At 37.0% G+C, this 27491-nt stretch overlaps 1 protein-coding gene across 3 annotated transcripts; it reads left to right on the forward strand.

The window, feature by feature from the left end:
- Positions 1-552: 552 nt before the first annotated feature.
- On the forward strand, positions 553-25497 carry LOC121432001 (cytochrome P450 4V2-like). Of its 3 annotated transcripts, XM_041629810.1 has the most exons (13): positions 553-614; positions 1436-1542; positions 2560-2746; positions 4134-4252; positions 7020-7105; positions 7847-8040; positions 11458-11527; positions 12462-12588; positions 13373-13540; positions 14195-14297; positions 23168-23302; positions 24739-24918; positions 25309-25497. In XM_041629810.1, exons 3-13 carry the CDS (start codon positions 2581-2583, stop codon positions 25467-25469), a joined length of 1509 nt encoding a protein of 502 aa, XP_041485744.1. In that variant the 5' UTR covers positions 553-614; positions 1436-1542; positions 2560-2580; the 3' UTR covers positions 25470-25497. The 3 variants fall into 3 exon arrangements, with proteins under 3 accessions (XP_041485744.1, XP_041485746.1, XP_041485745.1); XM_041629812.1 differs by lacking the exon at positions 1436-1542 and having other exon boundaries at positions 562-614; XM_041629811.1 differs by lacking the exons at positions 553-614; positions 1436-1542 and having other exon boundaries at positions 2552-2746.
- The last annotated feature ends 1994 nt before the right edge of the window (positions 25498-27491 follow it).

Here is a 27491-nt window from a genome sequence, read left to right on the forward strand (position 1 = left end):
TTAAAGGCCTGGGCATGGAATAACGGTTGAAAAAAAAATCATATGTGAATGTTTGGTAACTCTGAATTGTAGCCTGGGCACTTACACATTCGTAATTCCGAAGCTTCGTTATTCTGAAGGTTCGGATATTCCGAAGGTTCGTTAATCCGAAAGCGAAATAAGGTTCGTTGTTCCGAAGGTTCGTTAATCCGAAAACGAAATGAGGTTCGTTGTTCCGAAGGTTCGTTTATCCGAAAACGAAATGAGGTTCGTAATTGTTCATTTCGTTTTCGGACTAACGAACCTTCGGAATTACGAACCTCATCCGCACCACAAAAAAAATCGTTTCTAGGACCCCTGCATGGAAAACCCCCAAACAATAACAAACGAACGAGCAGCGCTCCCGCTGCGCTGCCCCAGCTGGCCTGGCGAGTTGCTTCAGGTAAAGATAAAAGTCGGGAGCGTAATGGTACCTGGGACGGCCACAAAAAAGGGCGGCCCTGGGATCGGACTCGCGAGCTCGGTAGGTCGGGGGCCGGGGGGGGGGGGGGGGGGTCGCAGTGGAAAATTGGCTGTCGTTGTCTGTTGAGTTGTTCCTGGATGAGCTTCGGCTGAGACTTGCGTGACTGTTCAGGGTAAGTTCCGTCAAAGTTTATGAAAAATCAATTCTTTATCATAAGTGAAAGAAACTTCATGAATATGTACCTGTAATTAAATCCCCTTTTCACAGTCTTTACTCTTTAGAATTAGACTACGAAGGAATAGGTGGAGATGAACATTAAATTTGTGAATTTTCGCCTTTGGTCCCACCTTAATATATCTGTGTCAGTGTTTCCACAGCTCAAAAATAACTTTCCCGAAACTGAATTCCAAATTTCCTGAAATTCATAGGTATTTCCTGGAATTTTCAAATTTGATTTTAAACAAAAATCGGGCAATAATACAGCGAGCCTAAATTCGGCCTAGGTGGCCAAAATCAAGGATTTTAGCATTTTTTTGTGCACGCCCTCTTTAAAAATAGGAACAAAATTACAAATACAATACAAATGCGAGCGGAAAATTTTGAGATACGTACCGTATATGGCTGTGAAACATTAAAATGTAACCTGAATATCATCAATATTGATAGTTTCTATGTTTAATTGTGATTTTCGGATTTCCCGAAATTTCCTGGAATAATTTCATTTCCCGAACCTTTCCTGGAAAAAGTCAAAATTTCCTGAAATTTCCTGAATTTCAGGAAGAGTGGAAACACTGATCTGTGTTGGCCATAATTCGGAATAATTGTTTGAGTAACTTTATAGCTAGGGAAGTTAGGGTTTATGACTTGTGCTATTCTGATTGCATACTACTAGTAGTAGTACTAGACTCCCGAGTATGTATATAGCATATATTAAGTATTTGTTTGTAGGATTTTATTTATTTATTTTTTTTTTTTGGGGGGGGGCTACCTCAGGCTCAAGTGATGTTCGTGCAGGCGCTTCACTACTGCTACACTACACTACGCTCCACCTACCCGAACATCAAGACAGAGAACCGTTCGGATACCCCTGAGTGGCAAAGGTGGGAAAAAATGCACATTTGTTGTAAAAACTATTTTAAGAAAAGACATCAACAATAAATAAAAGCTTAATTTCTTACCATTCGCCCTTATTTCACTCCGTGTCCATCCTCCGGTCAACCTCAAAATTGGTTATTTTGGCCAGTATCTAATTCCTCGCACGTATTACGGCCGATTTCAAAACATCGCACGCGAGGGTCGCAGCCTCAAACAGCATGAATATTTATATTATATTGGATGGCTCAGAAAGGAATACCAGAAATATTCCAAGAGTTTAAAAAAATATTTTACGATCGTAAAATATTTCGTAAAATATTTTTTCAAACTTATGATCTTTGCATCATGGAGCCTTGATACGCGGGCTATACTATTGTAGTCTTGAGGACTCCATGATGATGTCTTTTTGAAATATTTTGACATATACTTCTTCATCATGGAGTTATGAACCGCCGGCCATATATATATAACATAAGAGACACGTACACACAAAGATTGATTTCCCTAGGAAATCCATAGAGGGTAAAGTTGGTTTGTAGGGGTTAATTTTATTCATCTATGAACCTTCATGCGCCTAATGTGTATAAAGGGATAAAAAGTATTTCACGATAAATGCGTATAAGTTTGAATGCTTAAAAGAATATAAATCATGAAAGGTGAAAATTTTAAATTTTCTAGCCATAAATTTGGTTGTTGTTGTAAATGGCAATAAAACAATAACTAATTTCACTCAAAAAAGTTTGTAATTAAAAGAGAAAAAAATTGTAATCACCAGACAATCCACCCTGCTGACAAGCCTTGTTGCTATCTTTGTGTGCATTTTACTGTGCTATTGTCGCCTAGGGCTAGGAGTGTGAACACCACTGAATTCATGTAGCACTATAAGTAATATTTGACTAACTATGATTTCAGAGACCATATGCCGATCTGGTATGTTTATAAGGAATTGGTAGTAAATTCCCCCCCCATATTCAAACGCTCTCGTTCAATCTTCAACGGATGTTTTTACATGTCCTTATCAGGAGCATGCAAGGCTGTACAGCATGGCAATAGGGATTGGACTCGTCGCCTTCGTCCTAGCTATTGTTGCCATCATAACGGTTCCATTGGTCCGCTATGTCAGAGTGTGGATCATCTTTAATAAATTTCACGGCCCTCCCGCCATCCCGTTGCTAGGCAACACTCACCAGTTCAAGCAGGATCCAAATGGTAAAACAATTTAACATTATTCCCCTAATCTTTATTTTTATTTGTTATTTAATTTCCATTATTGTAATCCAATTTTCATATGTATAGGCCTAATCTTTTTTTATGACTTTTTTGAAATGTATCAATCAATAAATTAATTTGTGCTGAAAAGTGTTATGTTTTTAATGTATTGAACTTTTCACACATATACTATAACACTTTATCTTACTGTTCGATTATTATGTCGCTATTAATTATCATTATGAGTTTCTCTGACTCTCATCTTCAGAACATATAAAATGAGATTAATATTCAAATTGTAACTTGTAACAACCATGAAAATTCTTAAAAACATTAATGAATTTATTAATCATCAGTTTACTCATGGAAGCATTGTGGGTTTTTTTATAGGTCAAAGAACTTCTTTGAGACAAGCCTTAAAAGAAGCATTTGTGATTCAATCACTGGGCCTTGAAGATGAATTTTGATATTTCAAGGGCAAGGCCGTTCCCTATAGGACACATTCTTATTATATTAGCATAAAGGGCCAAAATTTAAAAAGTCCAAACATTTTCCCAGGCCATTGAGACATTTATCAAAGCCAATCAATACCGACCTTGGATAAGTATTCCCTGAATAGCATTACAGATGAGAGGGGGAGTCTGATATTAAAGTAGATTGATACGGGAGAGGGTGGCAGGATAATTGGAAAGAGGTTCTGATGTATGACAGAATAATTGTCCAGGTATCGCATCTATATTTGTTTCACATTTTTTTATGACTGCTATGTACACAGAATTTCTTTAGTGTACCGTAGCAATATTTTACATTTTTTTTACATACCACTTTTACAGAACATATTTGTTTGGTATCACCTGTGCCTGGGAGGCAAACAGCAAACTGAATCACTATGACCTGCAGATCTCTCCTCCCAAAATAAATAGTTGAAAGCTTGTCTCTTTCAACCAGAAATGCCAGTCAGATTTAAGAAGTAAAATTATTCTGGATTTCCCAATATAAAGTTCAAATGATTTGTTTTTTAATTAAAAATAACAAAATATTTCTCTCTATCCAGGGCCCTTCAACATAAAATATAAAGTTAATTGTACAATTAAATTTTTTTTTTTTTAGATTGTACTTTGGGCCTGATAATGCTATCATAAAGTGATGGAAAGTGGCCCATGACTGCCACAAAGTAAACCATAAGTAAATAATGTGACAATAGTTATCACCGATAGATGGAATGGGCAGTCAACCCAAACCAAATATAACCAGGGGCCGAAGGCCCTGAATTAAAGCTATATGCAACTATAAATCTATAACAATCTATGTACAGTACACCATGTTGCGACAATTAATCAATTGTAAAAGAGTAGATCTTTTTGTTACGCTTCCCCCCCCCCTGCAGAACTGGTTGAGCAAGTTAATAATTGGGTGGAGGACTACAGGTCTAAGTCCAAGGGACTGATGCGGCTTTGGCTTGGTCCTTTCCCTTGTCTTTTTATCTACAATCCACAGTATGCTGAGGTGAGTAAAGGCCAACAATCCGAATTTGGAACAAATTGCATTTGCTCATTTTCTGAAAATGTGAATGGAACATATTTTATTTTAGGTTAAAATTAATTGAAAGAAGACTAATATAACCATTTTGAAAGATTGCAAGCCTTTATTTTGGAGTAAAGGCCAAATTGGTTTCAAATCGTAGCCAATCGTACAACTGCTATGACATCATTACGACTAGATATTAAAGTCGCTTTTATTTTAATAAGGATGAGAGCATAGTCACAGATTTGAACAAAGGAATTCGTACGATTATTTAGAACATTACACAGTAAGATATTCCAAGTCTCAATATTAGCATCAAATTCTACTACATTTTATTCTGAAATCGGGTCGCAGACCAATCGTAAGGAGTGCGGTCGCCTTAAGAGTACTAGTTTCTGATGATAAGCTGGTTTTTATTGAAAGCGGAAAATTAGGGAAAATATTGGTATATAAAGAGAGTTGTGATCTTCTAAGGTTTTGAATAAGTCATATTTCTGCAGCAGCTAAGTATGTCATTCGATGTAGATTCCATGAATTCCAAATTTTTCAGTTTATTGTGACGGAAGATATATTTCTCAAAGCAGTTATGAGATGATGATATTTATAGATGTATTATATGGGTAAAACAGGTAAACCGATTGTTGATTTTCTGAGAAAAAAAGCATACTTATGGAATTTATATTGCATTAAAGGAGCTTCTTGCATGTGATGTAACAAAATACAGCATTTTATATCCATAACTGTGTTATTGTATGAAGGATCTTTACTAAACATTCACTGATATGTTAATTTTGTTTTCTGCTTTTATTATAATCAAATTTATGTCAGAGTAAACTACTTCTCGAAGTTCTCTCATAGAGCTATTTGAACTTATACAGTCATTATTAAATTTGTCCAATCAGACACCTTAGTTTCTACTACTCTATATCTCCCTTTTCAGTGCGTACCAAGACTAATAATGGATATTATTATTAAAAAAAAACAATCATTTTGTGATTCTTTATACTAATTATGTCCAAATAGATACCACAGAATCTATTATTCTTCAACTCCCTTTCCATTTTTTTGAGAGATGTTTTGATGGCCTTCCCACTAGAGATGTATATGCACGCACAGGGCCCTGTTGTACAAAGAGTTACGATTGATCCGATCAATCGTAACTCTATGGAAATCCATCAGTGTCATTTTTTTTTCTACGAGAAATTTGCACAATGTCCTCTTTATGCAAAGAGAAGCGCAGTGAATTTTCAAGAAAACAATGAATGCATGAATATACATCACAGCTAGAAAATATTTTGAACAAACATGCATAATAGATGCTGACGTTGCTGGCCGTCCATAGTTGCGATTGATCAAATCAATCGTAACTCTTTGTACAACAGGGCCCAGATTAACCTGTAACATTTCAGGTAACAGTAATGATGCTCTCTCCTATATGTGTTTCAATCTAATTGTAGAATACAAAGTTGAAGTGGGTCGATGTAAACAAAACAATCTTGACAGGCCCACTAAAAGCAAATACACGTACACGGAGAGGTGCTTCAGTATTCCTGACCTATTTGATAGCAGATATTATCGGAGAAGTGTCTCCTTACTGATTGTTAAGGAATCCTTTGTTTATCGTACAAAGGTTAATTGGCCAAGACAAGATAAAGAGATGAAACATGTTTGGTTTGGCCTATATCAAACAATGAGCATAGTGCTTTTTTAATCCCTATTTTGACTGCTCAATGCAGTCTATTACATAACCCTGGGACAGTTGAGTCTGACTTTATCATAATGTAAACCTAAACATTCCATTTTGAATTCACTTCTCTTCTTATTAGCCAATTTTATGATTGGTGACTGATATAAAGATTAGGCTTTTTTTGTCAGAACTGGAAAAAATCTCATTAGGGCCGTCTGCACCATCCCAAGTTTTCAAATTAGCGCGCTATTTCTGATCCGGCAAATTATCCCGATCTGAACAATCTCGAGATTATTTGCAATGGAGATGCAATCATCGCGCTAGTTCGTAGGATTAATCTCGAGATTGCAATCCCAAGTCAACTTGGGATTATTTGCAAAATAGCTCGCCATTTTACGAATTATCGCGCTAATTTGTAGGTGCAGACGCACTCGGGATTATTTAGTCACGGCGTCAGACGCACTCAGGATTGTTTATTCACGGCATCAGACTATAATGCACCGATGCCTCGCTCGAGCAGGAATCGCTCTTCTTGCGATGGTGGAGACGGGGTTTCTTGACTCTCGAGATTAATTGCGAAGATGGCCAATCACGCTAAAATCTCGAGATTGAGCAAGCAAACTCGGGATGGTGCAGCACCACCTATTGCTTGTGAAATAGAATGCTACGTTTTGCATCCTTTCAGAAGAGCTGTCAGTATTCCCCACTCTCTTTATCTATTAAGCTACATGCCTCTCTCTTTCTCCCTCTTTGTTATCTTATATTGATGTTATATAAATAATTATTGCTGTATAGTGGTGTTAATATTGTTATTTATATTATTATATAAGAATAATTATGAATATTATACATGTATGACTTATACCTTGGTCACATTTGCTCTACGGCAGCCGTACGGCGAGACAAAAACTGCCGTTTTATTAATTTTGATGCAAACCACCCGTAGTTGGTACAAAAAATGTTAAAACGGCTGTTTTGACTCGCCGTATGGCTGCCGTAGAGCAAATGTGACCAAGGTATTAATGTGCATCCATTTTATTCTGTGTCCCGTTGATGATGTAGCAAATCCTGAGTAGTAGTCGTCACATCAAGAAGGGATTCGTCTACACATTCTTGGAGCCTTGGCTTGGCTTAGGTCTTCTTACAAGGTAATAATACCAATAATACATCTAGACTCGGCATTTTCTCCCATGACAGTTGCTCTCATGTTAATTTTATGTGAATACATGGGACAATAAGGCTCGAATTGTCAGACCAATTTATTTCAGAATAACAATATCGTTAGCATTTTGCTAATGGTTGTTATGTTGAGCTGGATGCGTTAGTTTTCCATCAGAACATTAGCCACGAGAGCAAATGTGCCATGGAATGAAATTACAGGCATTATGGCAAGTGAAGCACTGTAGGAAGGTGGGGGAGGGGGCGTACAACTTGGCCCCAGCCCCTATGAATTTTCAAGTGGTACAAAAAGGGTAATTAAAAGGAGGAAGAAAAACAAAAGAAAGGAAGATGCACACAACTCTCATTAATTATTTTACAGGGGCCCGTTCTTATAACGATATGTCAAGTATCATAAATTTGCTATTTTTATAACGTCTGCGGAAACCTTGATTACAAATTGCTTCTTGGCCTTGTTTCCATGGTAATTGCCACAATAGCAAATTTTAATAGTTGTAATCTTGGTCCTTGGAAATAAAGGAAGTGGGAAAAGATGAAAGAGAGATCTTGAAAGATAGTTGAAAATCAACATTGTGCATATATGTACTTCTGTACATTACTTAGCAAAATAGTGTGAAAGGTTCTGTAATTCTGTAAACTATTAATTGCACAAGTTAGGTTATTTTTTTTTATATTCCTAATGAAACTTAAAATATTTTTTATCCTGCCAGCACTGGTGAAAAATGGTTTCATCGCAGAAAGATGCTTACTCCAACGTTCCACTTCGCCATCCTGAACAGTTTCATTGAGGTGTTTGACGAGCAGAGTAAGATCTTGTGCCGCAAGTTTGACGAGATTGCTCAAAAGGAGGAGCCGGTCAATGTCTGCCCCCTGGTCACTCTCTGTGTTCTGGATGTTATATGTGGTGAGATGCTTTCATATTCACCTGAAATCTTTTAAAGGACAAGTCTAACCCAACAAAAAGTTTATTTGAATAGAAAGAGAAAAATCTAACAAGCATAACACTGAAAATTTCATCAAAATCGGATGTAAAATAAGAAAGCTATGACATTTTCAACTTTTGCTTAATTTCACGAAGTTGTATGCACATCCTGATCGGTATGCAAATGAGGGAACTGATGACATCACACACTCACTATTTCTCTTGTATTTTATCTATGAAATATTGTAATTTTCTCCTCATTGTCCTGTGAAACAAAGTTTTATTTTGCCCTGAACATGTGGAGTTACCACTGTTTAACATTTTATGTTTCAGTCAAGTTGATATTATCTGTAAAAATTGAAATATTGTATGATTTAAAAAATAAAAAACCGAAAGAAATAGTGAGTGAGAGACATCATCGATTCTCTCATTTGCATGTGACAAAATTGTGCATAATGTATAACTATTTTGTGAAAAATAATGATGAAATTTTCAGCATTATGCTTGTCTTATTTTTCTCTATTGATTCAAATCAGCATTTTCTGAGGTGGACTTGACCTTTAAGTAGACAAATTAATCTGCATGGCCTCTCTAGATTTGTCATAAATATTTTTATTTAGTGTACCGGCTCTGACAGAATCAGAAGAGATCTCAACTGAAATGGTTGGGAACTGGTGTGTTTGGCCATGCTAACACAGCACTAGTATGTGGGTAGTATGGACTGGTCAAGTGCCTTTTTCCATCTTTCTTGAAAGTGAGATATCCTATGAACAAACAGTATTAATGTGTTATTATCTCAATTCATTCCAGATGATGAATGACTATGTTATGCCATAGCAGTAAGGATCTACCTCTCTCAAGTATAAAGTTAAGAATAAGGTTGTGTTTGATATCCTTGGTTATGTTGGTATCATAGACACTTGTGAGTACTTGATGATCAAAAACTAATGTTTGTTGTCATGCCTAGTTGTCATGATTCTCTTTAGATCTTTGTGCAGTCCCAGTTTTTATCCACTTTATCTTTACATAATAGTGGCAATAATTATAACATTTGTAGGGCGCTCTATACAGATTTTTCTAAGCACTCAGTTTTCTGCCTATCAATTAAATTACCAGGGAAAATAATAAATAGTCTTAATGAATTCAAAACAAAATTAAAAAAAACAAACAAAACATAACTAAGATGTGCACCTCCACATAGACCAACCCACAACTGATATTTGGACATTGAAAATGTGGGTCTTTAGCAAGGTCTTAACTTGATCAAGGGAGTTTGCATTATGGTTATAAGATGGTAATTTATTCCACTGGATTGGAGCAAAAACAGAGAAAGCTCGATCACCATAACTGGTATTTTGTACGTTGTCCTGAAGTCTTACATCTCTCTTCCTCTCCTCTTTACTTTACACTTGGTTGTTGTCTCTCTAACCCCCCTCCCCCCGCTTCTATGATAATAGTGACTATGATGACTTTTCACTCTTGATACATCAGAACAATGTCTCCAAGCCAAGCACCTAAGATATACATGTATATATGGGTTACACATCGTAATTGCGAAGGTTCGTAATTTCGAAGGTTCTTTATTCCGAAGGTTCGTAATTCTTAAAGTAGACAACCGAAGAATCAAAAGTATTTTATAACGACTTTTTTTGGTCATCATTGTAAAGGGGAAGTATTACTAATCAGATATATAACTTCACCTTTTAAAATAGTGATTAGAGTTTGCAGAAATCAGCTCTCAAAAATGACTTATTTTCATGGCATATTTCTGCCTTCGTCCGTCCTCTGGCGAGCTCCAGCTGAGTGACGTCACACCACGAGCAGTGAGCAGCTGAGCTGACAGCAGCCCATTGAAGACGATCTTTCCAATCAGCGTTTTTTGCTCTTAGAATAGTTTATTCCTCTCAAGATTGGTCTTATTACATAGATAAAAGTTTGAATTTTCTGAACAGTAAAATGAAATGCACATTTAACATATTTTGGTAACCGATATTTAGCTTAGAAAAAATAATTTGTTTTCAAGAATTATACGTGAATAAACAAAGCATATTTTCACTTATCATGCTTGCACCACATTGATATTATTGTCGATATAAAGCATAGACATTTGTCTTCACAACTGAATAAAAATTATGAAATTTAATTACGTAGCAAGTTCAGGAACCACAAAAAAACACGGCAATATATGATCGCGAAATGATTGGAATTGCAGTTGGATTGCCGAAGCACTGCGAGGCAACAGCAGCAAACGCACTTTGTTCATATATCGTTATGAACACGATCCATATAAAGACATGGTCTGTGGACAAATCTGTTCGCCCGAAGATTTTTTATGAGTGCGGGGATCCTGGTTCGAAACTCTTTGATTTTTTTTTGGTTCTGGATTTTTTTTTAAAATTATGTTCCTTCCCCATTCCTATCAGCTCTTTTTTCTCTTTTTATTTTCATGTGAGATTCTATTCAGTCCTGTATTTATCAAATCTTACTTCTTAATTGCTGCTTTTGATTTTCAAGTTCTTGATTAGATTCTCTACTTATATTATTTGGGCAGCGACTCACTCACTCACTGACTGGAGTGGAGCAACACAATGACGACTGCAGTGGACAAAATTGGTCTTTACAGTCCACAATTCAATAAAAACGGGCAAAGGAACACAGTTCTGATTCACGTTTGGTCTAAAGTTGTCGAAAACAGAAATTGAATATCACATTACATGAAGAAAACGGTAAATTCGGAAGATATTGAACAGGTCAGTAAGGTGATTCAGTGCATGATGCACAGAGAGATGATGAGCACGTCGATTGTGTGACGTCATTATTCTCGACCGTTTTCGGCTGCGTGATTGTCGGTCTGGGGGGCTGAGAAGGGTGTCTAATAATTTCATTTCTTGCATTTCCACGACATCTATAAGACTTTTTAGTGACATATTTGTGTATAAAAAGACAATACCTTTCCATCCATATATAATTTGTCTATAATCATCACTTTCGTGAAATTTTCTTCGTGTGTCTACTTTAAACACGTAAATTGCCTATACCTCGATGTTCGTTAATTCGAAGCGTAAAATGGTTCAGTAATCCAAAAACGAAATGAGGTTCGATGTTCCGAAGGTTCGATAGTCCGAAAACAAAATAAGGTTAGTTAATCATTTAGTTTTCGGACTAACGAACCTTTGGAATTACAAACCTCATTTCTTTTTCGGATTAACGAACCTTCGGAATTACGAACCTCACTTCATTTCCGGACTAATGAACCTCACCTCGTTTCCGGACTAATGAACCTTCGGAATAACGAACCTTCGGAATTACGAATGTATGCGTATATATGTATAGTGTTTATATTTATCTTCCTGCCTGTTCAAGTTGTCACTTTCTGTTTTCTATCTCTCTATTCTACAGAGACTGCAATGGGGAAGCAGTTAAATGCTCAAGAAGAAAGCAACAATGATTATGTGAATGCAGTTATCAGGTAAGCTCTTCAGAGGGTTCCACACGACATTTGCTTATTAACTCTTACTGGATCAACTTGATGCATGCGTTTGTTTCTTATATCTATCATGATGAGTGAAATGTGGTGGAAAAGATGGTTCATTAGTGGGCAGTTCCATAAAATGATCAACCCGTTAGTACATCCGATCCCCATTTCACTGAAGTCTTACTTCACTTCATAGACTGAACAAATCGTAGTCCTTTGAGAACACTACACACTGTCAAAAGAACAAGAAATCAGAGACAGAAAATTTCATGAAGGTTGCGCATATAGGGGGTTGGACTTACGTATTCTATGCAATTGCCCTAGTCTTTCTGCTGTTATTTGATAGACATGTGTGTAATGTAAAATTACACATTTCATTGTGAAGTGGTTCACACACTAACATTATTTTATACATATTTTATACATATCTTTATACAAGTTTGACCTTAGCAACCTGAATCATATTTAAATGAGCCTTGTATGTTCATGGCTTTGAATGAATGAATGAAAGAGTGAATGAATGGAAGAGTTTATTACCCAAAAACAAACAAGATATAATACTTATAACAGAGATGAGTTGTTTTACATTTGTTTGGTAAAAGGAATCTATGGAAATAGCAAGTTCTGCTAGTGAGATGTAGACCATTTGTTAGACTATTTACAATATAAACACACTTGAAGTATTAAGCATGAAATAATACAACTAGGATTATCTTATACAACATGAATAATATCTTACGGTTAGGTGCTTTCAAATAATACATGTAAGTAAATTAAGCGCATTGTATAAGACAATCTTAAGTGGAATACAAACTATAAACAAAGTAAATGAAATATATATATTTTGTATCAGTATTCTTGTATGAAGCTTTTTTTTTAAGCTCTGTGCGAAACTTATGAAAGAGCTGTGTTGATTTGTCTTGTGCAGAATGAGTGATGTTATCCAGGAGAGACAGAAGAAACCGTGGTTTTGGCCAGACCCGCTCTTTGACAACACAAAGTCAGGCAAGGAGCATTCCGAGTGCCTGCGGATTCTGCATAAAATGACAAATACAGTGAGTCATGTCTTCTTTATCATGATCAAGTTAGATAAATTTAGATTTCCTAACACTATCATGGCTAAACCCACTTGGTCTACACACAGATGGTCTAATGCTCAGATTTCCTAACACTATCATGGCTAAGACCACTTGGTCTACACACAGATGGTCTAATGCTCAGATTGCCTAACACTATCATGGCTAAACCCACTTGGTCTACACACAGATGGTCTAATTCTTAGATTGCCTAACACTATCATGGCTAAACCCACTTGGTCTACACACAGATGGTCTAATTCTTAGATTGCCTAACACTATCATGGCTAAACCCACTTGGTCTACACACAGATGGTCTAATTCTCAGATTGCCTAACACTATCATGGCTAAACCCACTTGGTCTACACACAGATGGTCTAATTCTTAGATTGCCTATAAACACTATCATGTCTAAACCCACTTGGTCTACACACAGATGGTCTAATTCTCAGAATACCTAACACTATCATGGCTAAACCCACTTGGTCTACACACAGATGGTCTAATTCTCAGATTTCCTAACACTATCATGGCTAAACCCACTTGGTCTACACACAGATGGTCTAATTCTCAGATTGCCTAACACTATCATGGCTAAACCCACCTTGTCTACAAGCATATCATATTAATATATTTTTTTAATTTGATTTTTACCCTGGGAAAATATGACAATATTAGTAGTAGTAGTGTAAGTACTATTGTTATTATTTTCTCTCTCTCACTCTCTCCCTCTCTCTATCTCTCACCTTTTTTGCATGAAAGCTGATTGATGAAAGATCAAATGAAGCAAAAGGGAGAGTGGATGGCAATGACAATGATGGCCCAAAGAAACGAATTGCCTTCTTAGATCTACTGCTGAAGATGCAGCAAGATGATCCAAGTTTCACTAAGAGTGATATACGGGAGGAGGTGGACACCTTCATGTTTGAGGTAAGGAGTTTGAGGAAGGTGATGAGGATATGAGGATGAAGAAGGTTGATAAGGAGGAAAGGTGGAGGAGGAGGAGGAGAAGTGGAATATACAAAGAAGATGTTGATGATTGTGATGAGAAGGACAACAACGATGATGAATGATGATGATAATGATGACGATGATGACAATGAGGATGATGGTGATGATGATGATGAGTGATGATGCTGATGATGGTGGTGGTGGTGGTGGTGATGCTGATGATGCTGCTGCTGATGATGATGATGATGTTGAGTGATGATGATGATGTTGGTAATGATGAATGGTGATGATGGTGATGATGATAAAGATGATGATGATGAGTGATGATGCTGGTGATGCTGATGATGCTGATGATGATGAATGATGATGATGATGATGATGATGATGATGATGATGGTGATGGTGATGATGATGATGGTGGTGGTGGTGATGAAAGATGAAAGATGAAAAGTGATCGCTATGACAGTGATAATGGTAAGATAATAGTAACATTTTTGGTGATGATGTTTTTATTAGGGTTGGAATTTACTCTAATGATGATTCAGCCCTGTATACTTGATTAAACATGATATTGGTCAGGTGCATGTTTCTTGCAAACCAATAGTCCACACTACCTTTAACATTTCATTTCAGGGCCATGACACAACAGCTGCTTTGGCCTCTTGGGCATTATTCCTCATTGGACATCATACCAAAGTACAAAAGAAGTTACATCAGGAAGTCGATAGTGTCTTTGGTAAGGGTAATATTCAGCCTTAAATTGCCACTTTGTCAACATCCACTTTGTCTAATTTCAGTTTTAGCCTCATCTAACACAGTCTAACTCTCATCCATCGCAGTTCTACAAACACTTCTACTAAACAAATTGGTATAATTGTCATTTAGCCCTTTGCCATTTTGTCTAATTTGCAGGTAGATTATACCCATTTCATCAGATATCCACTTGATCTAAGATCATTTTGTCTACATGGTTAGATGAATTAGAGTTTATGAACCAAATTTTCTTTAAGAAAAGGGGGTCGTAGACAGACTGGAAAATTAGACCAACAGGACATGAAACTGTAGACCTACCGTTTATACCAAGTGAGTAATAGATATGAATGTTGCACTAAACGATAATTAGAAAAGAAAATTGATAGCACACAAGGTGGGTTCAAGTGTGAGGCAATCAGAGAATTAGACCATCTGTTTGTAGACCAAGTGGGTTTAGCCATGGTAGTGTTAGGCAATCTGAGCATTAGACCATCGGTTTGTAGACCAAGTGGGTTTAGCCATGGTAGTGTTAGGCAATCTGAGCATTAGACCATCTGTTTGTAGACCAAGTGGGTTTAGCCATGGTAGTGTTAGGCAATCTGAGAATTAGACCATCGGTTTGTAGACCAAGTGGGTTTAGCCATGGTAGTGTTAGGCAATCTTAGAATAAGACGATCTGTTTGTAGACCAAGTGGGTTTAGCCATGATAGTGTTAAGAAATCTGAGCATTAGACCATCTGTTTGTACACCAAGTGGGTTTAGCCATGGTAGTGTTAGGCAATCTGAGCATTAAACCATCTGCTAGTAGACCAAGTGGGTTAAGCCCTGATAGTGTTAGGCAATCTGAGAATTAGACCATCTGTTTCTAGACCAAGTGGGTTTAGCCATGGTAGTGTTAAGAAATCTGAGCATTAGACCATCTGTGTGTAGACCAAGTGGGTTTAGCCATGATAGTGTTAGGCAATCTGAGAATAAGACGATCTGCTTGTAGACCAAGTGGGTTTAGCCGTGATAGTGTTAGGCAATCTGAGAATTAGACCATCTGTGTGTAGACCAAGTGGGTGTAGCCATGATAGTGTTAGGCAATCTGAGCATTAGACCATCTGCTAGTAGACCAGGTGGGTTTAGCCATGGTAGTGTTAGGCAATCTTAGAATAAGATGATCTGCTTGTAGACCAAGTGGGTTTAGCCGTGATAGTGTTAGGCAATCTGAGAATTACATGATCTGTTAGTACACCAAGTGGGTTTAGCTGTGATAGTGTTAGGCAATCTGAGAATTAGATAATCTGTTTGTAGACCAAGTGGGTTTAGCCATGATAGTGTTAGGCAATCTGAGCATTAGACCATCTGTATACCAAGTGGGTTTAGGCATGATACTGTTAGGCAATCAGAGAATTAGACCATCTGTTAGTAGACCAAGTGGGTTTAGCCATGATAGTGATAGGCAATCTGAGAATAAGACTATCTGCTTGTAGACGAAGTGGGTTTAGCCATGATAGTGTTAGGCAATCTGAGAATTAGATGATCTGTTTGTAGACCAAGTGGGTTTTTCCTTGATAGTGTTAGGCAATCTGAGCATTAGACCATCTGTTAGTAGACCAAGTGGGTTAAGCCGTGATAGTGTTAGGCAATCTGAGAATTAGACCATCTGTGTGTAGACCAAGTGGGTTTAGCCATGATAGTGTTAGGCAATTTGAAAATTAGATTATCTGTTTGTAGACCAAGTGGGTTTAGCCATGATAGTGTTAGGCAATCTGAATATTAGACCATCTGTTAGTAGACCGAGTGGGTTTAGCCGTGATAGTGACAGGCAATCTGAAAATTAGATTATTCGTTTGTAGACCAAGTGGGTTTAGCCTTTATAGTGTTAGGCAATCTGAAAATTAGACCATCTGTGTGTAGACCAAGTGGGTTAAGCCATGATAGTGATAGGCAATCTGAAAATTAGATTATCTGTTTGTAGACCAAGTGGGTTTAGCCATGATAGTGATAGGCAATCTGAGAATTAGACCATCTGTGTGTAGACCAAGTGGGTTTAGCCATGATAGTGTTAGGCAATCTGAGCATTAGACCATCTGTTTGTAGACCAAGTGGGTTAAGCCATGACAGTGTTTGGCAATCTGAGAACTAGACCATCTGTTAGTAGACCAAGTGGGTTTAGCCATGATAGTGTTAGGCAATCTGAGAATTAGACCATCTGCGTGTAGACCAAGTGGGTTTAGCCATGATAGTGTTAGGCAATCAGAGAATTAGACCATCTGTGTGTAGACCAAGTGGGTTTAGCCATGATAGTGTTAGGCAATCTGAGAATTAGACCATCTGTTAGTCCAAGTGGGTTTAGCCATGATAGTGATAGGCAATCTGAAAATTAGATTATCTGTTTGTAGACCAAGTGGGTTTAGCCATGATAGTGTTAGGCAATCTGAGAATTAGACCATCTGTTAGTAGACCAAGTGGGTTTAGCCATGATAGTGATAGGCAATCTGAGAATTAGATCATCTGTTTGTAGACCAAGTGGGTTTAGCCATGATAGTGTTAGGCAATCAGAGAATTAGACCATCTGCTTGTAGACCAAGTGGGTTTAGCCATGATAGTGTTAGGCAATCTGAGCATTAGACCATCTGTGTGTAGACCAAGTGGGTTTAGCCATGATAGTGTTAGGCCATTAGAGAATTAGACCATGTGCTTGTAAACCAAGTGGTTTAGCCATGATAGTGTTAGGCAATCTGAGAATTAGACCATCTGCTAGTAGACCAAGTGGGTTTAGCCATGATAGTGTTAGGCAATCAGAGAATTAGACCATCTGCTTGTAGACCAAGTGGGTTTAGCCATGATAGTGTTAGGCAATCAGAGAATTAGACCATCTGCTTGTAGACCAAGTGGGTTTAGCCATGATAGTGTTAGGCAATCTGAGAATTAGACCATCTGTTAGTAGACCAAGTGGGTTTAGCCGTGATAGTGTTAGGCAATCAGAGAATTAGATGATCTGTTAGTAGACCAAGTGGGTTAAGCCATGGTAGTGTTAGGCAATCAGAGAATTAGACCATCTGCATGTAGACCAAGTGGGTTTAGCCATGATAGTGTTAGGCAATCTGAGAATTAGACCATCTGTTTGTAGACCAAGTGGGTTTAGCCATGGTAGTGTTAGGCAATCTGAGCATTAGACCATCTGCTAGTAGACCAGGTGGGTTTAGCCATGGTAGTGTTAGGCAATCTTAGAATAAGATGATCTGTTTGTAGACCAAGTGGGTTTAGCCATGATAGTGTTAAGAAATCTGAAAATTAGACCATCTGTTTGTAGACCAAGTGGGTTTAGCCATGATAGTGTTAGGCAATCAGAGAATTAGACCATCTGTGTGTAGACCAAGTGGGTTTAGCCATGATAGTGTTAGGCAATCTGAGAATTAGACCATCTGCTTGTAGACCAGGTGGGTTTAGCCATGGTAGTGTTAGGCAATCTGAGAATAAGATGATCTGTTTGTAGACCAAGTGGGTTTAGCCATGATAGTGTTAGGCAATCTTAGAATAAGATGATCTGTTTGTAGACCAAGTGGGTTTAGCCATGATAGTGTTAAGAAATCTGAGCATTAGACCATCTGCTAGCAGACCAAGTGGGTTAACCCTAAAAAGACTGGGGGGGCCTTTTAGGTCCCCCCTGTACATAAATCGCGATAACTTTTTTGCGCATGAAGCGTTCACGCCGCCATTTCATGACTTTTTTCTCTTGAGTTTTGCGCAACTTTTGATACCAAATTTGTATACCCCCATGCCGCGGTTGCGGAGTTACGTAACATTTTCGTATCACATGTCACGTAAGAAATTGAAATTTGTATTCGTTTGTGTGTAAAGTGTATGGTATTTGAATGAATGTTATACACATTGTTTTCTAACTACATTTTTATTTGTTTCTTTCTATATTATGTCACTTGTGAATTCAAGTAGCAGTTCTAGGATATGAAAATAATGAAAAACATTGCATAAAAAAATAAAGAAATACATAAGAAATGCAAAAAAAAGAAATACATAAGAAATTAAAATCAAAGAAAAACATAAGAAAAGTAATGCAATAAAACATGCCAATTATTGTATTTCTCTACATAACGCATGCGGAGTACTTATTTGCATATTTAGTAATTACTAATTTGCATAAGCATATCTAATAATTCAAGCATGAAACAACACAATTCCATGATAAACAACCTCTTCTTACAGCTGAAAACCTTGAAACAGGAATTTATGGACCGCAATAAGTACCAAAATATGAAAAATTCAATTTTTTGATAAAAATTTGCATATTCACATAATTAATTATGAATATAATTTGCATAAATTATGTGATATCTCTTATGCTTTGTTTTCACCAGCTAGTGTACATGTAACACATCACTTGTTTATCTTCCAAGATTGCTTTGGCTCATTGCAAGAGAGTGAAATGCAATAAAACATGAAAAATGTTGTATTTCTCTACATAACGCGTGCAGAGTACTTATTTGCATATTTAGTAATTACTAATTTGCATAAGCATATCTAATAATTCAAGCACAAAATAACACAATTCCATGATAAACAACCTCTTCTTACAGCTGAAAACCTTGAAACGGGAATTTATGGACCGCAATAGGTACCAGAGTATGAAAATTTCAATTTTTTGATAAAAATTTGCATATTCGCATAATTAATTATGAATATATTAAAAATTACAATGAATATCAGTATTTTGACTATGTTTTCTTTTAGAGGACATGACAAAGGATGTGTGTGCCAAATTTGGTTGCGATCGGACGACCAACGGCCGAGATCTTAGGGGGGGCCCAAAAGGCCCCCCCCCCCCCAGTTTTTCTAGCCTCCAAAATAGCCCAGTCTTTTTAGGGTTAAGCCTTGATAGTGTTAGGCAATCTGAGAATGAGACCATCTGTTTCTAGACCAAGTGGGTTTAGCCATGGTAGTGTTAGGCAATCTGAGCATTAGACCATCTGTGTGTAGACCAAGTGGGTTTAGCCATGATAGTGTTAGGCAATCAGAGAATTAGACCATCTGTGTGTAGACCAAGTGGGTTTAGCCATGATAGTGTTAGGCAATCTGAGCATTAGACCATTTTCTTGTAGACCAAGTAGGTTTAGCCATGATAGTGTTATGCAATCAGAGAATTAGACCATTTTCTTGTAGACCAAGTAGGTTTAGCCATGATAGTGTTAGGCCATTAGAGAATTAGACCATTTGCTTGTAAACCAAGTGGTTTAGCCATGATAGTGTTGGGCCATTAGAGAATTAGACCATGTGCTTGTAAACCAAATGGTTTAGCCATGATAGTGTTAGGCAATCTGAGAATTAGACCATCTGTTAGTGGACCAAGTGGGTTTAGCCATGATAGTGATAGACAATCTGAAAATTAGATTGTCTGTTTGTAGACCAAGTGGGTTTAGCCATGATAGTGTTAGGCAATCTGAGAATTAGACCATCTGTGTGTAGACCAAGTGGGTTTAGCCATGATAGTGTTAGGCAATCTGAGAATTAGACCATCTGTTTGTAGACCAAGTGGGTTTAGCCATGGTAGTGTTAGGCAATCTGAGCATTAGACCATCTGCTTGTAGACCAGGTGGGTTTAGCCATGGTAGTGTTAGGCAATCTTAGAATAAGATGATCTGTTTGTAGACCAAGTGGGTTTAGCCATGATAGTGTTAGGCAATCTGAGAATTAGACCATCTGTGTGTAGACCAAGTGGGTTTAGCCATGATAGTGTTAGGCAATCTTAGAATAAGATGATCTGTTTGTAGACCAAGTGGGTTTAGCCATGGTAGTGTTAGGCAATCTTAGAATAAGATGATCTGTTTGTAGACCAAGTGGGTTTAGCCATGATAGTGTTAGGCAATCTTAGAATAAGATAATCTGTTTGTAGACCAAGTGGGTTTAGCCATGATAGTGTTAAGAAATCTGAGCATTAGACCATCTGCTAGCAGACCAAGTGGGTTAACCCTAAAAAGACTGGGGGGGCCTTTTAGGTCCCCCCCTGTACATAAATCGCGATAACTTTTTTGCGCATGAAGCGTTCGCGCCGCCATTTCATGACTTTTTTCTCTTGAGTTTTGCGCAACTTTTGATACCAAATTTGTATACCCCCATGCCGCGGTTGCGGAGTTACGTAACATTTTCGTATCACATGTCACGTAAGAAATTGAAATTTGTATTCGTTTGTGTGTAAAGTGTATGGTATTTGAATGAATGTTATACACATTGTTTTCTAACTACATTTTTATTTGTTTCTTTCTATATTATGTCACTTGTGAATTCAAGTAGCAGTTCTAGGATATGAAAATAATGAAAAACATTGCATAAAAAAATAAAGAAATACATAAGAAATGCATAAAAAAGAAATACATAAGAAATTAAAATCAAAGAAAAACATAAGAAAAGTAATGCAATAAAACATGCCAATTATTGTATTTCTCTACATAACGCATGCGGAGTACTTATTTGCATATTTAGTAATTACTAATTTGCATAAGCATATCTAATAATTCAAGCATGAAACAACACAATTCCATGATAAACAACCTCTTCTTACAGCTGAAAACCTTGAAACAGGAATTTATGGACCGCAATAAGTACCAAAATATGAAAAATTCAATTTTCTGATAAAAATTTGCATATTCACATAATTAATTATGAATATAATTTGCATAAATTATGTGATATCTCTTATGCTTTGTTTTCACCAGCTAGTGTACATGTAACACATCACTTGTTTATCTTCCAAGATTGCTTTGGCTCATTGCAAGAGAGTGAAATGCAATAAAACATGAAAAATGTTGTATTTCTCTACATAACGCATGCAGAGTACTTATTTGCATATTTAGTAATTACTAATTTGCATAAGCATATCTAATAATTCAAGCACAAAATAACACAATTCCATGATAAACAACCTCTTCTTACAGCTGAAAACCTTGAAACGGGAATTTATGGACCGCAATAGGTACCAAAGTATGAAAATTTCAATTTTTTGATAAAAATTTGCATATTCGCATAATTAATTATGAATATATTAAAAATTACAATGAATATCAGTATTTTGACTATGTTTTCTTTTAGAGGACATGACAAAGGATGTGTGTGCCAAATTTGGTTGCGATCAGACGACCAACGGCCGAGATCTTAGGGGGGGCCCAAAAGGCCCCCCCCCCCCCAGTTTTTCTAGCCTCCAAAATAGCCCAGTCTTTTTAGGGTTAAGCCTTGATAGTGTTAGGAAATCTGAGAATGAGACCATCTGTTTCTAGACCAAGTGGGTTTAGCCATGGTAGTGTTAGGCAATCTGAGCATTAGACCATCTGTTTGTAGACCAAGTGGGTTTAGCCATGATAGTGTTAGGCAATCAGAGAATTAGACCATCTGTGTGTAGACCAAGTGGGTTTAGCCATGATAGTGTTAGGCAATCTGAGCATTAGACCATTTTCTTGTAGACCAAGTAGGTTTAGCCATGATAGTGTTATGCAATCAGAGAATTAGACCATTTTCTTGTAGACCAAGTGGGTTTAGCCATGATAGTGATAGGCAATCAGAGAATTAGACCATCTGTGTGTAGACCAAGTGGGTTTAGCCATGATAGTGTTAGGCAATCTGAGAATTAGACCATCTGTTAGTAGACCAAGTGGGTTTAGCCATGATAGTGATAGGCAATCTGAAAATTAGATTATCTGTTTGTAGACCAAGTGGGTTTAGCCATGATAGTGTTAGGCAATCTGAGAATTAGACCATCTGTGTGTAGACCAAGTGGGTTAAGCCTTGATAGTGTTAGGCAATCTGAGAATTAGACCATCTGTTAGTAGACCAAGTGGGTTTAGCCATGATAGTGATAGGCAATCTGAAAATTAGATTATCTGTTTGTAGACCAAGTGGGTTTAGCCATGATAGTGTTAGGCAATCTGAGAATAAGACCATCTGCGTGTAGACCAAGTGGGTTTAGCCATGATAGTGTTAGGCAATCAGAGAATTAGACCATCTGTTTGTAGACCAAGTGGGTTTAGCCATGATAGTGTTAGGCAATCTGAGAATTAGACCATCTGTGTGTAGACCAAGTGGGTTAAGCCATGACAGTGTTTGGCAATCTGAGAACTAGACCATCTGTTAGTAGACCAAGTGGGTTTAGCCATGATAGTGATAGGCAATCTGAGCATTAGACCATCTGTGTGTAGACCAAGTGGGTTAAGCCTTGATAGTGTTAGGCAATCTGAGAATTAGACCATCTGTGTGTAGACCAAGTGGGTTTAGCCATGATAGTGTTAGGCAATCTGAGCATTAGACCATCTGTGTGTAGACCAAGTGGGTTAAGCCTTGATAGTGTTAGGCAATCTGAGAATAAGACCAATCTGCTTGTAGACCAAGTGGATACAAATCACATTCAACAACATAGATTTGAACAACAATAATATTAATAGTAATGATGGTGATGATGATGATAACAACAATATGCATTGTGCAATGTTTATGTGATGGTCAATAAATGCTCCTAAGCACTGTATATGATTAACCAAATCTTAGCATGACATTCATAACTAATGTTTGATTCCAAACGTTAACCACACGAGCCACTTTTTAATTCACTATCCAACCATTATTGGTTAATAATTTATAAATGTAACCTATGTATGATTCGTTTTCCAGTATCAGCTACTGATCTTCAAATGCCCTCTGCGTTGTGACAGAAATGCCTCAGATTGTTTCCACCAATGTCTGATGTACTGTTACACAAACTATATACATTACTTCAGTCACCATATTTCTTAAGCTGAATTCTATAAATTTACTAAGCTGAATTCTTTATCTTTTTATCCATTATCAATGCATTGTTAAACCCAGGTGACAGTGACAGAGCAGTAACGGCTGACGATCTTCAGAAGCTTCCGTACCTATCATGTGCTCTCAAGGAATCCCTGAGGATATTTCCTTCCGTTCCTATCATAGGACGTGACCTTGAAGAAGACTGTACCATCGGTAAGAGAGACACTTGTGTGCGTCATTTGCTGAAAAGGGGTGGGGGAGGGGATTATGCCTCCCAAGACCATTTCATCTACATTTTGTGCAATATGTCCAAAGAGGATTTTTCATCGACATTTCCTGTCATTTTGCTGTTAATGCTTGCACAACCTTTTAGCCCAAAATTCTCAATGGTCGGGTATGGTCAGTTCGGGATTTGCATGGTTTCAATGGTTCACATTTTGGAGATGTGCATGTCAACTCAAATCCCTCATTGCCCTTCAAAATGATAATTATTTATTAATGCATCATTATTTAGCTTCCAACAATGAATAGCAATTATAAGTGTCATTAGCAATGTCGGTAAAAAACACAAACAATAGAAAATAAAGTAATTTGGTAAAAAATAAGATACAGATTCAATGAAAATCAGGGGTGTGAGAGTTCAGATTTTTATTTGTTTTCAGATTTTTTTTTGTTTTTATATTCAGCTTAATTTCAGCCTATTTTGGGCTTTCCTCTGTACAAAAAAGTATAGGAGCTCTTTCTATTTCTGATTTTTTCAACACTCTTCAGCTTTTTTCCAGATCTTTTTATTTGTGACCATTCACACCCCTGATGGAAATATGTTTTTTATATTTTTCATAGTATATTTGCTATTATGGCCATAAAGAGTCGGGACCTAGAATAATATTTCAACCTTTAATTCTTGATTATGAGCAGAATTCATGCATCCGTGAATCATTTGTTGATTAGCATAGTCAACGAAATCAAAATTTTTTTCTTAAAATTTCCAATGCTATTTTGTAAATTATGCCTCATGCATAAATATTTGGCATGCAGACCACAGCCAAGAACAGGAGGGGGGGGGGAGTATGGTATCTATGTAGCAGTTGAGATGCATGATATACCGTCAAAGAAATGATGCACCACGCCGTACACCGGGGTACCGTAGTACCCCGGGGTACGGCGTTGTGCAGCGCCATCTCGTGTTGTAATAGTGTACAGTTACATTGTTGTCATGGTGATCACGGTCGTACGATCGGTGCGACAATCATGACAATGATGGGGACAATGATCACAACGCCTATTTCCTTTCTTTGATACAATCTTATGCCAATAATAGTAAACAAATAGAATAAAGTTATCATTTGCATGCATTAATTGTTACATAAGATCACTAAAAAGAAAAAAAAATCTGTACAAAACATTAAAATATACTTGTACACATTTTTGGTAACCCAGGGTACAGCGCAAAAAATAAAATAAATAATTCAACAAAATGGCGGATTATTATTTGGTACCCCAGGGTACCAAATACTGCATCAAATGCCCCTATGTTAATTTAAGACCTATTTTGAATATAAATGAAAAATATTAAAAGCTGAAATCATGGCGTTCACCTCTGAGAACCCGACATATTCTTTAAAAAGTTATTTTCTCATGGTTTCTAGATGGTAAGACAGTCCCCAAAGGAACCCTTCTCATCATCGCCATAGGATCCCTTCATCGAGATCCCACGCAGTTCCCTGACCCGTTAGTGTTTGATCCTGATAGATTCTTGCCAGAGGTGTCTTCCAAGAGACATCCCTTCTCCTATGTACCCTTTTCTGCTGGCCCAAGGAATTGTATTGGTAAGTTTCAATTAATATCTGTTTGATGATGGTTACCGGTTATCAAACAAAAGAATATATCACTGGATGTAAAATCAAAAGAAAGTTACGAAAAGTAGCATACTTTGGGTGCACCGATGGATCCGTTCTTTGTAATTCAGATGACCATAACTTCAGGAGATTAAAGTTAAGGCCGACAGAGATCTTCATAAAATAGTTCCCTGATCAACTTTATATCAGGAACAATCTTGCAGCTATTGTGCTGCTGTTAGGTTGCAAACTCGAGCCTTCAGGGTTGCTACTAGAATCTATCACGAAAGTGCTGAAAATATCTGAGAATTATTCTGCGCACAAAGGTTATTTTCTGTGATTCATGGTGTGTATGTTGGCTTTCGTCTGATCTCCTTTCAGGTCAACGATTTGCCCTAATGGAAGAAAAGGTATTGGTTGCGAACATTCTGCGCCGTTTCTCCCTGGAGTCAACCCAGTCTCTCAAGGACACCATGCCCATCGCCGAGTTGATCCTGCGACCCTCGGAAGGCATTATCCTGAAGATCACACACAGGAAGTAACAAGGATCGGGTCTTTCGATAAGCCATTTGAAAATCTTTTATCAACTTCTTTGGGGTTTTCTCTATGGTACTACACAGTAATGCATAGAATTGATAATACATATCATTTTTATAGCACACTTTCCTTCTTATATAGATGCTCAAGGCGCATCAGAGCAAACTACAGAAAGAGAGAAAAATACACTACAAGTTCGAATTATCCAAGGATAGCCTCCAATACATAGATGGTTGTCTGTCAAAAAGCACCATTATGTAGGTACAGTTTCAAGTTTTCACAATCAGTGGAAAATAATTCCTTAGGGCCGGCCCCACATGAACAAAGGCCTGTTTCTCCCATGATTTCTTTGACAGTGAGACTAATAAATAAGATTGCATGTTTCATATCATTTGTGTGTTGGCAATTGAGCATGACTTGTTTATCACCCCCCTTCATCATCAATTCAGTATTCTTTTTTTTCAATCTTTTATCTTTGCATTCAATATGTTGTAAAAAAGCTCATTTGTGTTATATTTTTGCTACAGACCCCCCCCCCCCGCTTAGAACTGCAAGAATATGTGTGGCGATATTTGGTATTCATGTTTATAAATTTTATTTTTATAATTCCTTTTGACATTAATGGGATAAAATGTGCCTTGAATATTATTTGTATACATATTTTAATACTCTGTAAAATGTGCAGTCATTCTGATTGTTTTATGGATTACATGTGCATACTTCATTTGTAAATACATGAAAAATGCTTTTAAAATGAAATATTGATTAGATTTTTATATACATTGTTTATATACATCATATTAGTGAACATTTCCCTATGTGAAATTGGCCGATTTAGGTACCGGGTACTTAAAGATAAATGCCAGTTGTGGTAACGATCTCAAAATGACTTTTTACAGAATCTTATATAATGACCACCTCTAGACGTGTCTGTTTGTATGAATAAAAAATATGTGCCAAAGGATTCTGGAAGAAATTGTGTAATTGCTGAGAAATAAGCAAAATAAGCGCGGATTCAGTCACTTCTGTCAGGTCTTTATTCCAGCAATAATAATACGCTGTCCCGTGTGTGCCTATCTGTGTTGGCGATCTTCAGTGTGATCGTTTTTCAGCTAAGATTTTATGATTTCACAAAGTTCAGTTTATGTAACTGTACCAGATCTAGATCCACGATGATATAGTAATACTTAACCTTGGTTTTACAGACTTTCCACAAAATCAGTCTTTTACTGCAACTACTTTCGTAGTTAATGGTATACCTACAACTTACAGTACGGAAAAAACAATCTAAAGCCTTGTATATCAACATGTAGTAGTGACAAATCTGAGCCAATATTGAACAAATCAGTCCTTGTGATGCAATGTTCAATTTCCTTGTAAGATTTTATTCAATCTTCCTTTGTTACTAGAAAATGGCATCTAAATATATGTTATGGATTTGTAAATAATGATTCAATTGTGTCCAATTTTAATGTCTATGTGAGGTATCGTTAAAAAGTGAAATGTTTAAAAACAATCTTTTTGTGTTAAAGTTTGTTCATGTTTTCTCATATATAGAAAGTGTGTTGACATCCAGTCTTTAGTGTTAGATAAAAAACATGTTCACTTCAGTGTTGTAAAGGCCATCCATTCATTAAACATGTAGTCCCTTATCTCATCTTATATTGGTGTTTTTGTTTTTTATAAATATTATTTGTCACTAATGTCATAATGTGAACTAAGTTGAATACATGTTACTTTGTCAGCTGATATATTTGATTTCATTTAGATGATGGTTCTGGGTTATTTTTCTTCAGTTCACAAAGCTGCCACTAATTTAAGAAGTTAAATCCACATTGTGCTGCACTCGACCCAGGTGAGGTAAATGGGTACCCGGCAGGATTAATTCCTTGAATGCATGAGCGCTGAGAGGCAGCTCGAGCTAAAGCTGTGGTAATAATAACAACGTGCCTCGGAATAGAATATTTCTAGATAGATGGCGGTATATAAATGCCTATTATTATTATTATTAAATTACATTAATCCTA

The sequence above is a fragment of the Lytechinus variegatus genome, chromosome 18 (assembly GCF_018143015.1).
Source record: "Lytechinus variegatus isolate NC3 chromosome 18, Lvar_3.0, whole genome shotgun sequence".
NCBI lineage: Eukaryota > Metazoa > Echinodermata > Echinoidea > Temnopleuroida > Toxopneustidae > Lytechinus > Lytechinus variegatus.

Bases quoted from the DNA above. Each gene is read 5' to 3' on its own strand.
- LOC121432001 (XM_041629810.1), top strand. From the start codon at position 2,581: ATGGCAATAGGGATTGGACTCGTCGCCTTCGTCCTAGCTATTGTTGCC. The intron at 7,106-7,846 runs GTAATAATACCA...TTATCCTGCCAG, and splicing joins GGCTTAGGTCTTCTTACAAG to CACTGGTGAAAAATGGTTTC. The intron at 11,528-12,461 runs GTAAGCTCTTCA...TGTCTTGTGCAG, and splicing joins TATGTGAATGCAGTTATCAG to AATGAGTGATGTTATCCAGG.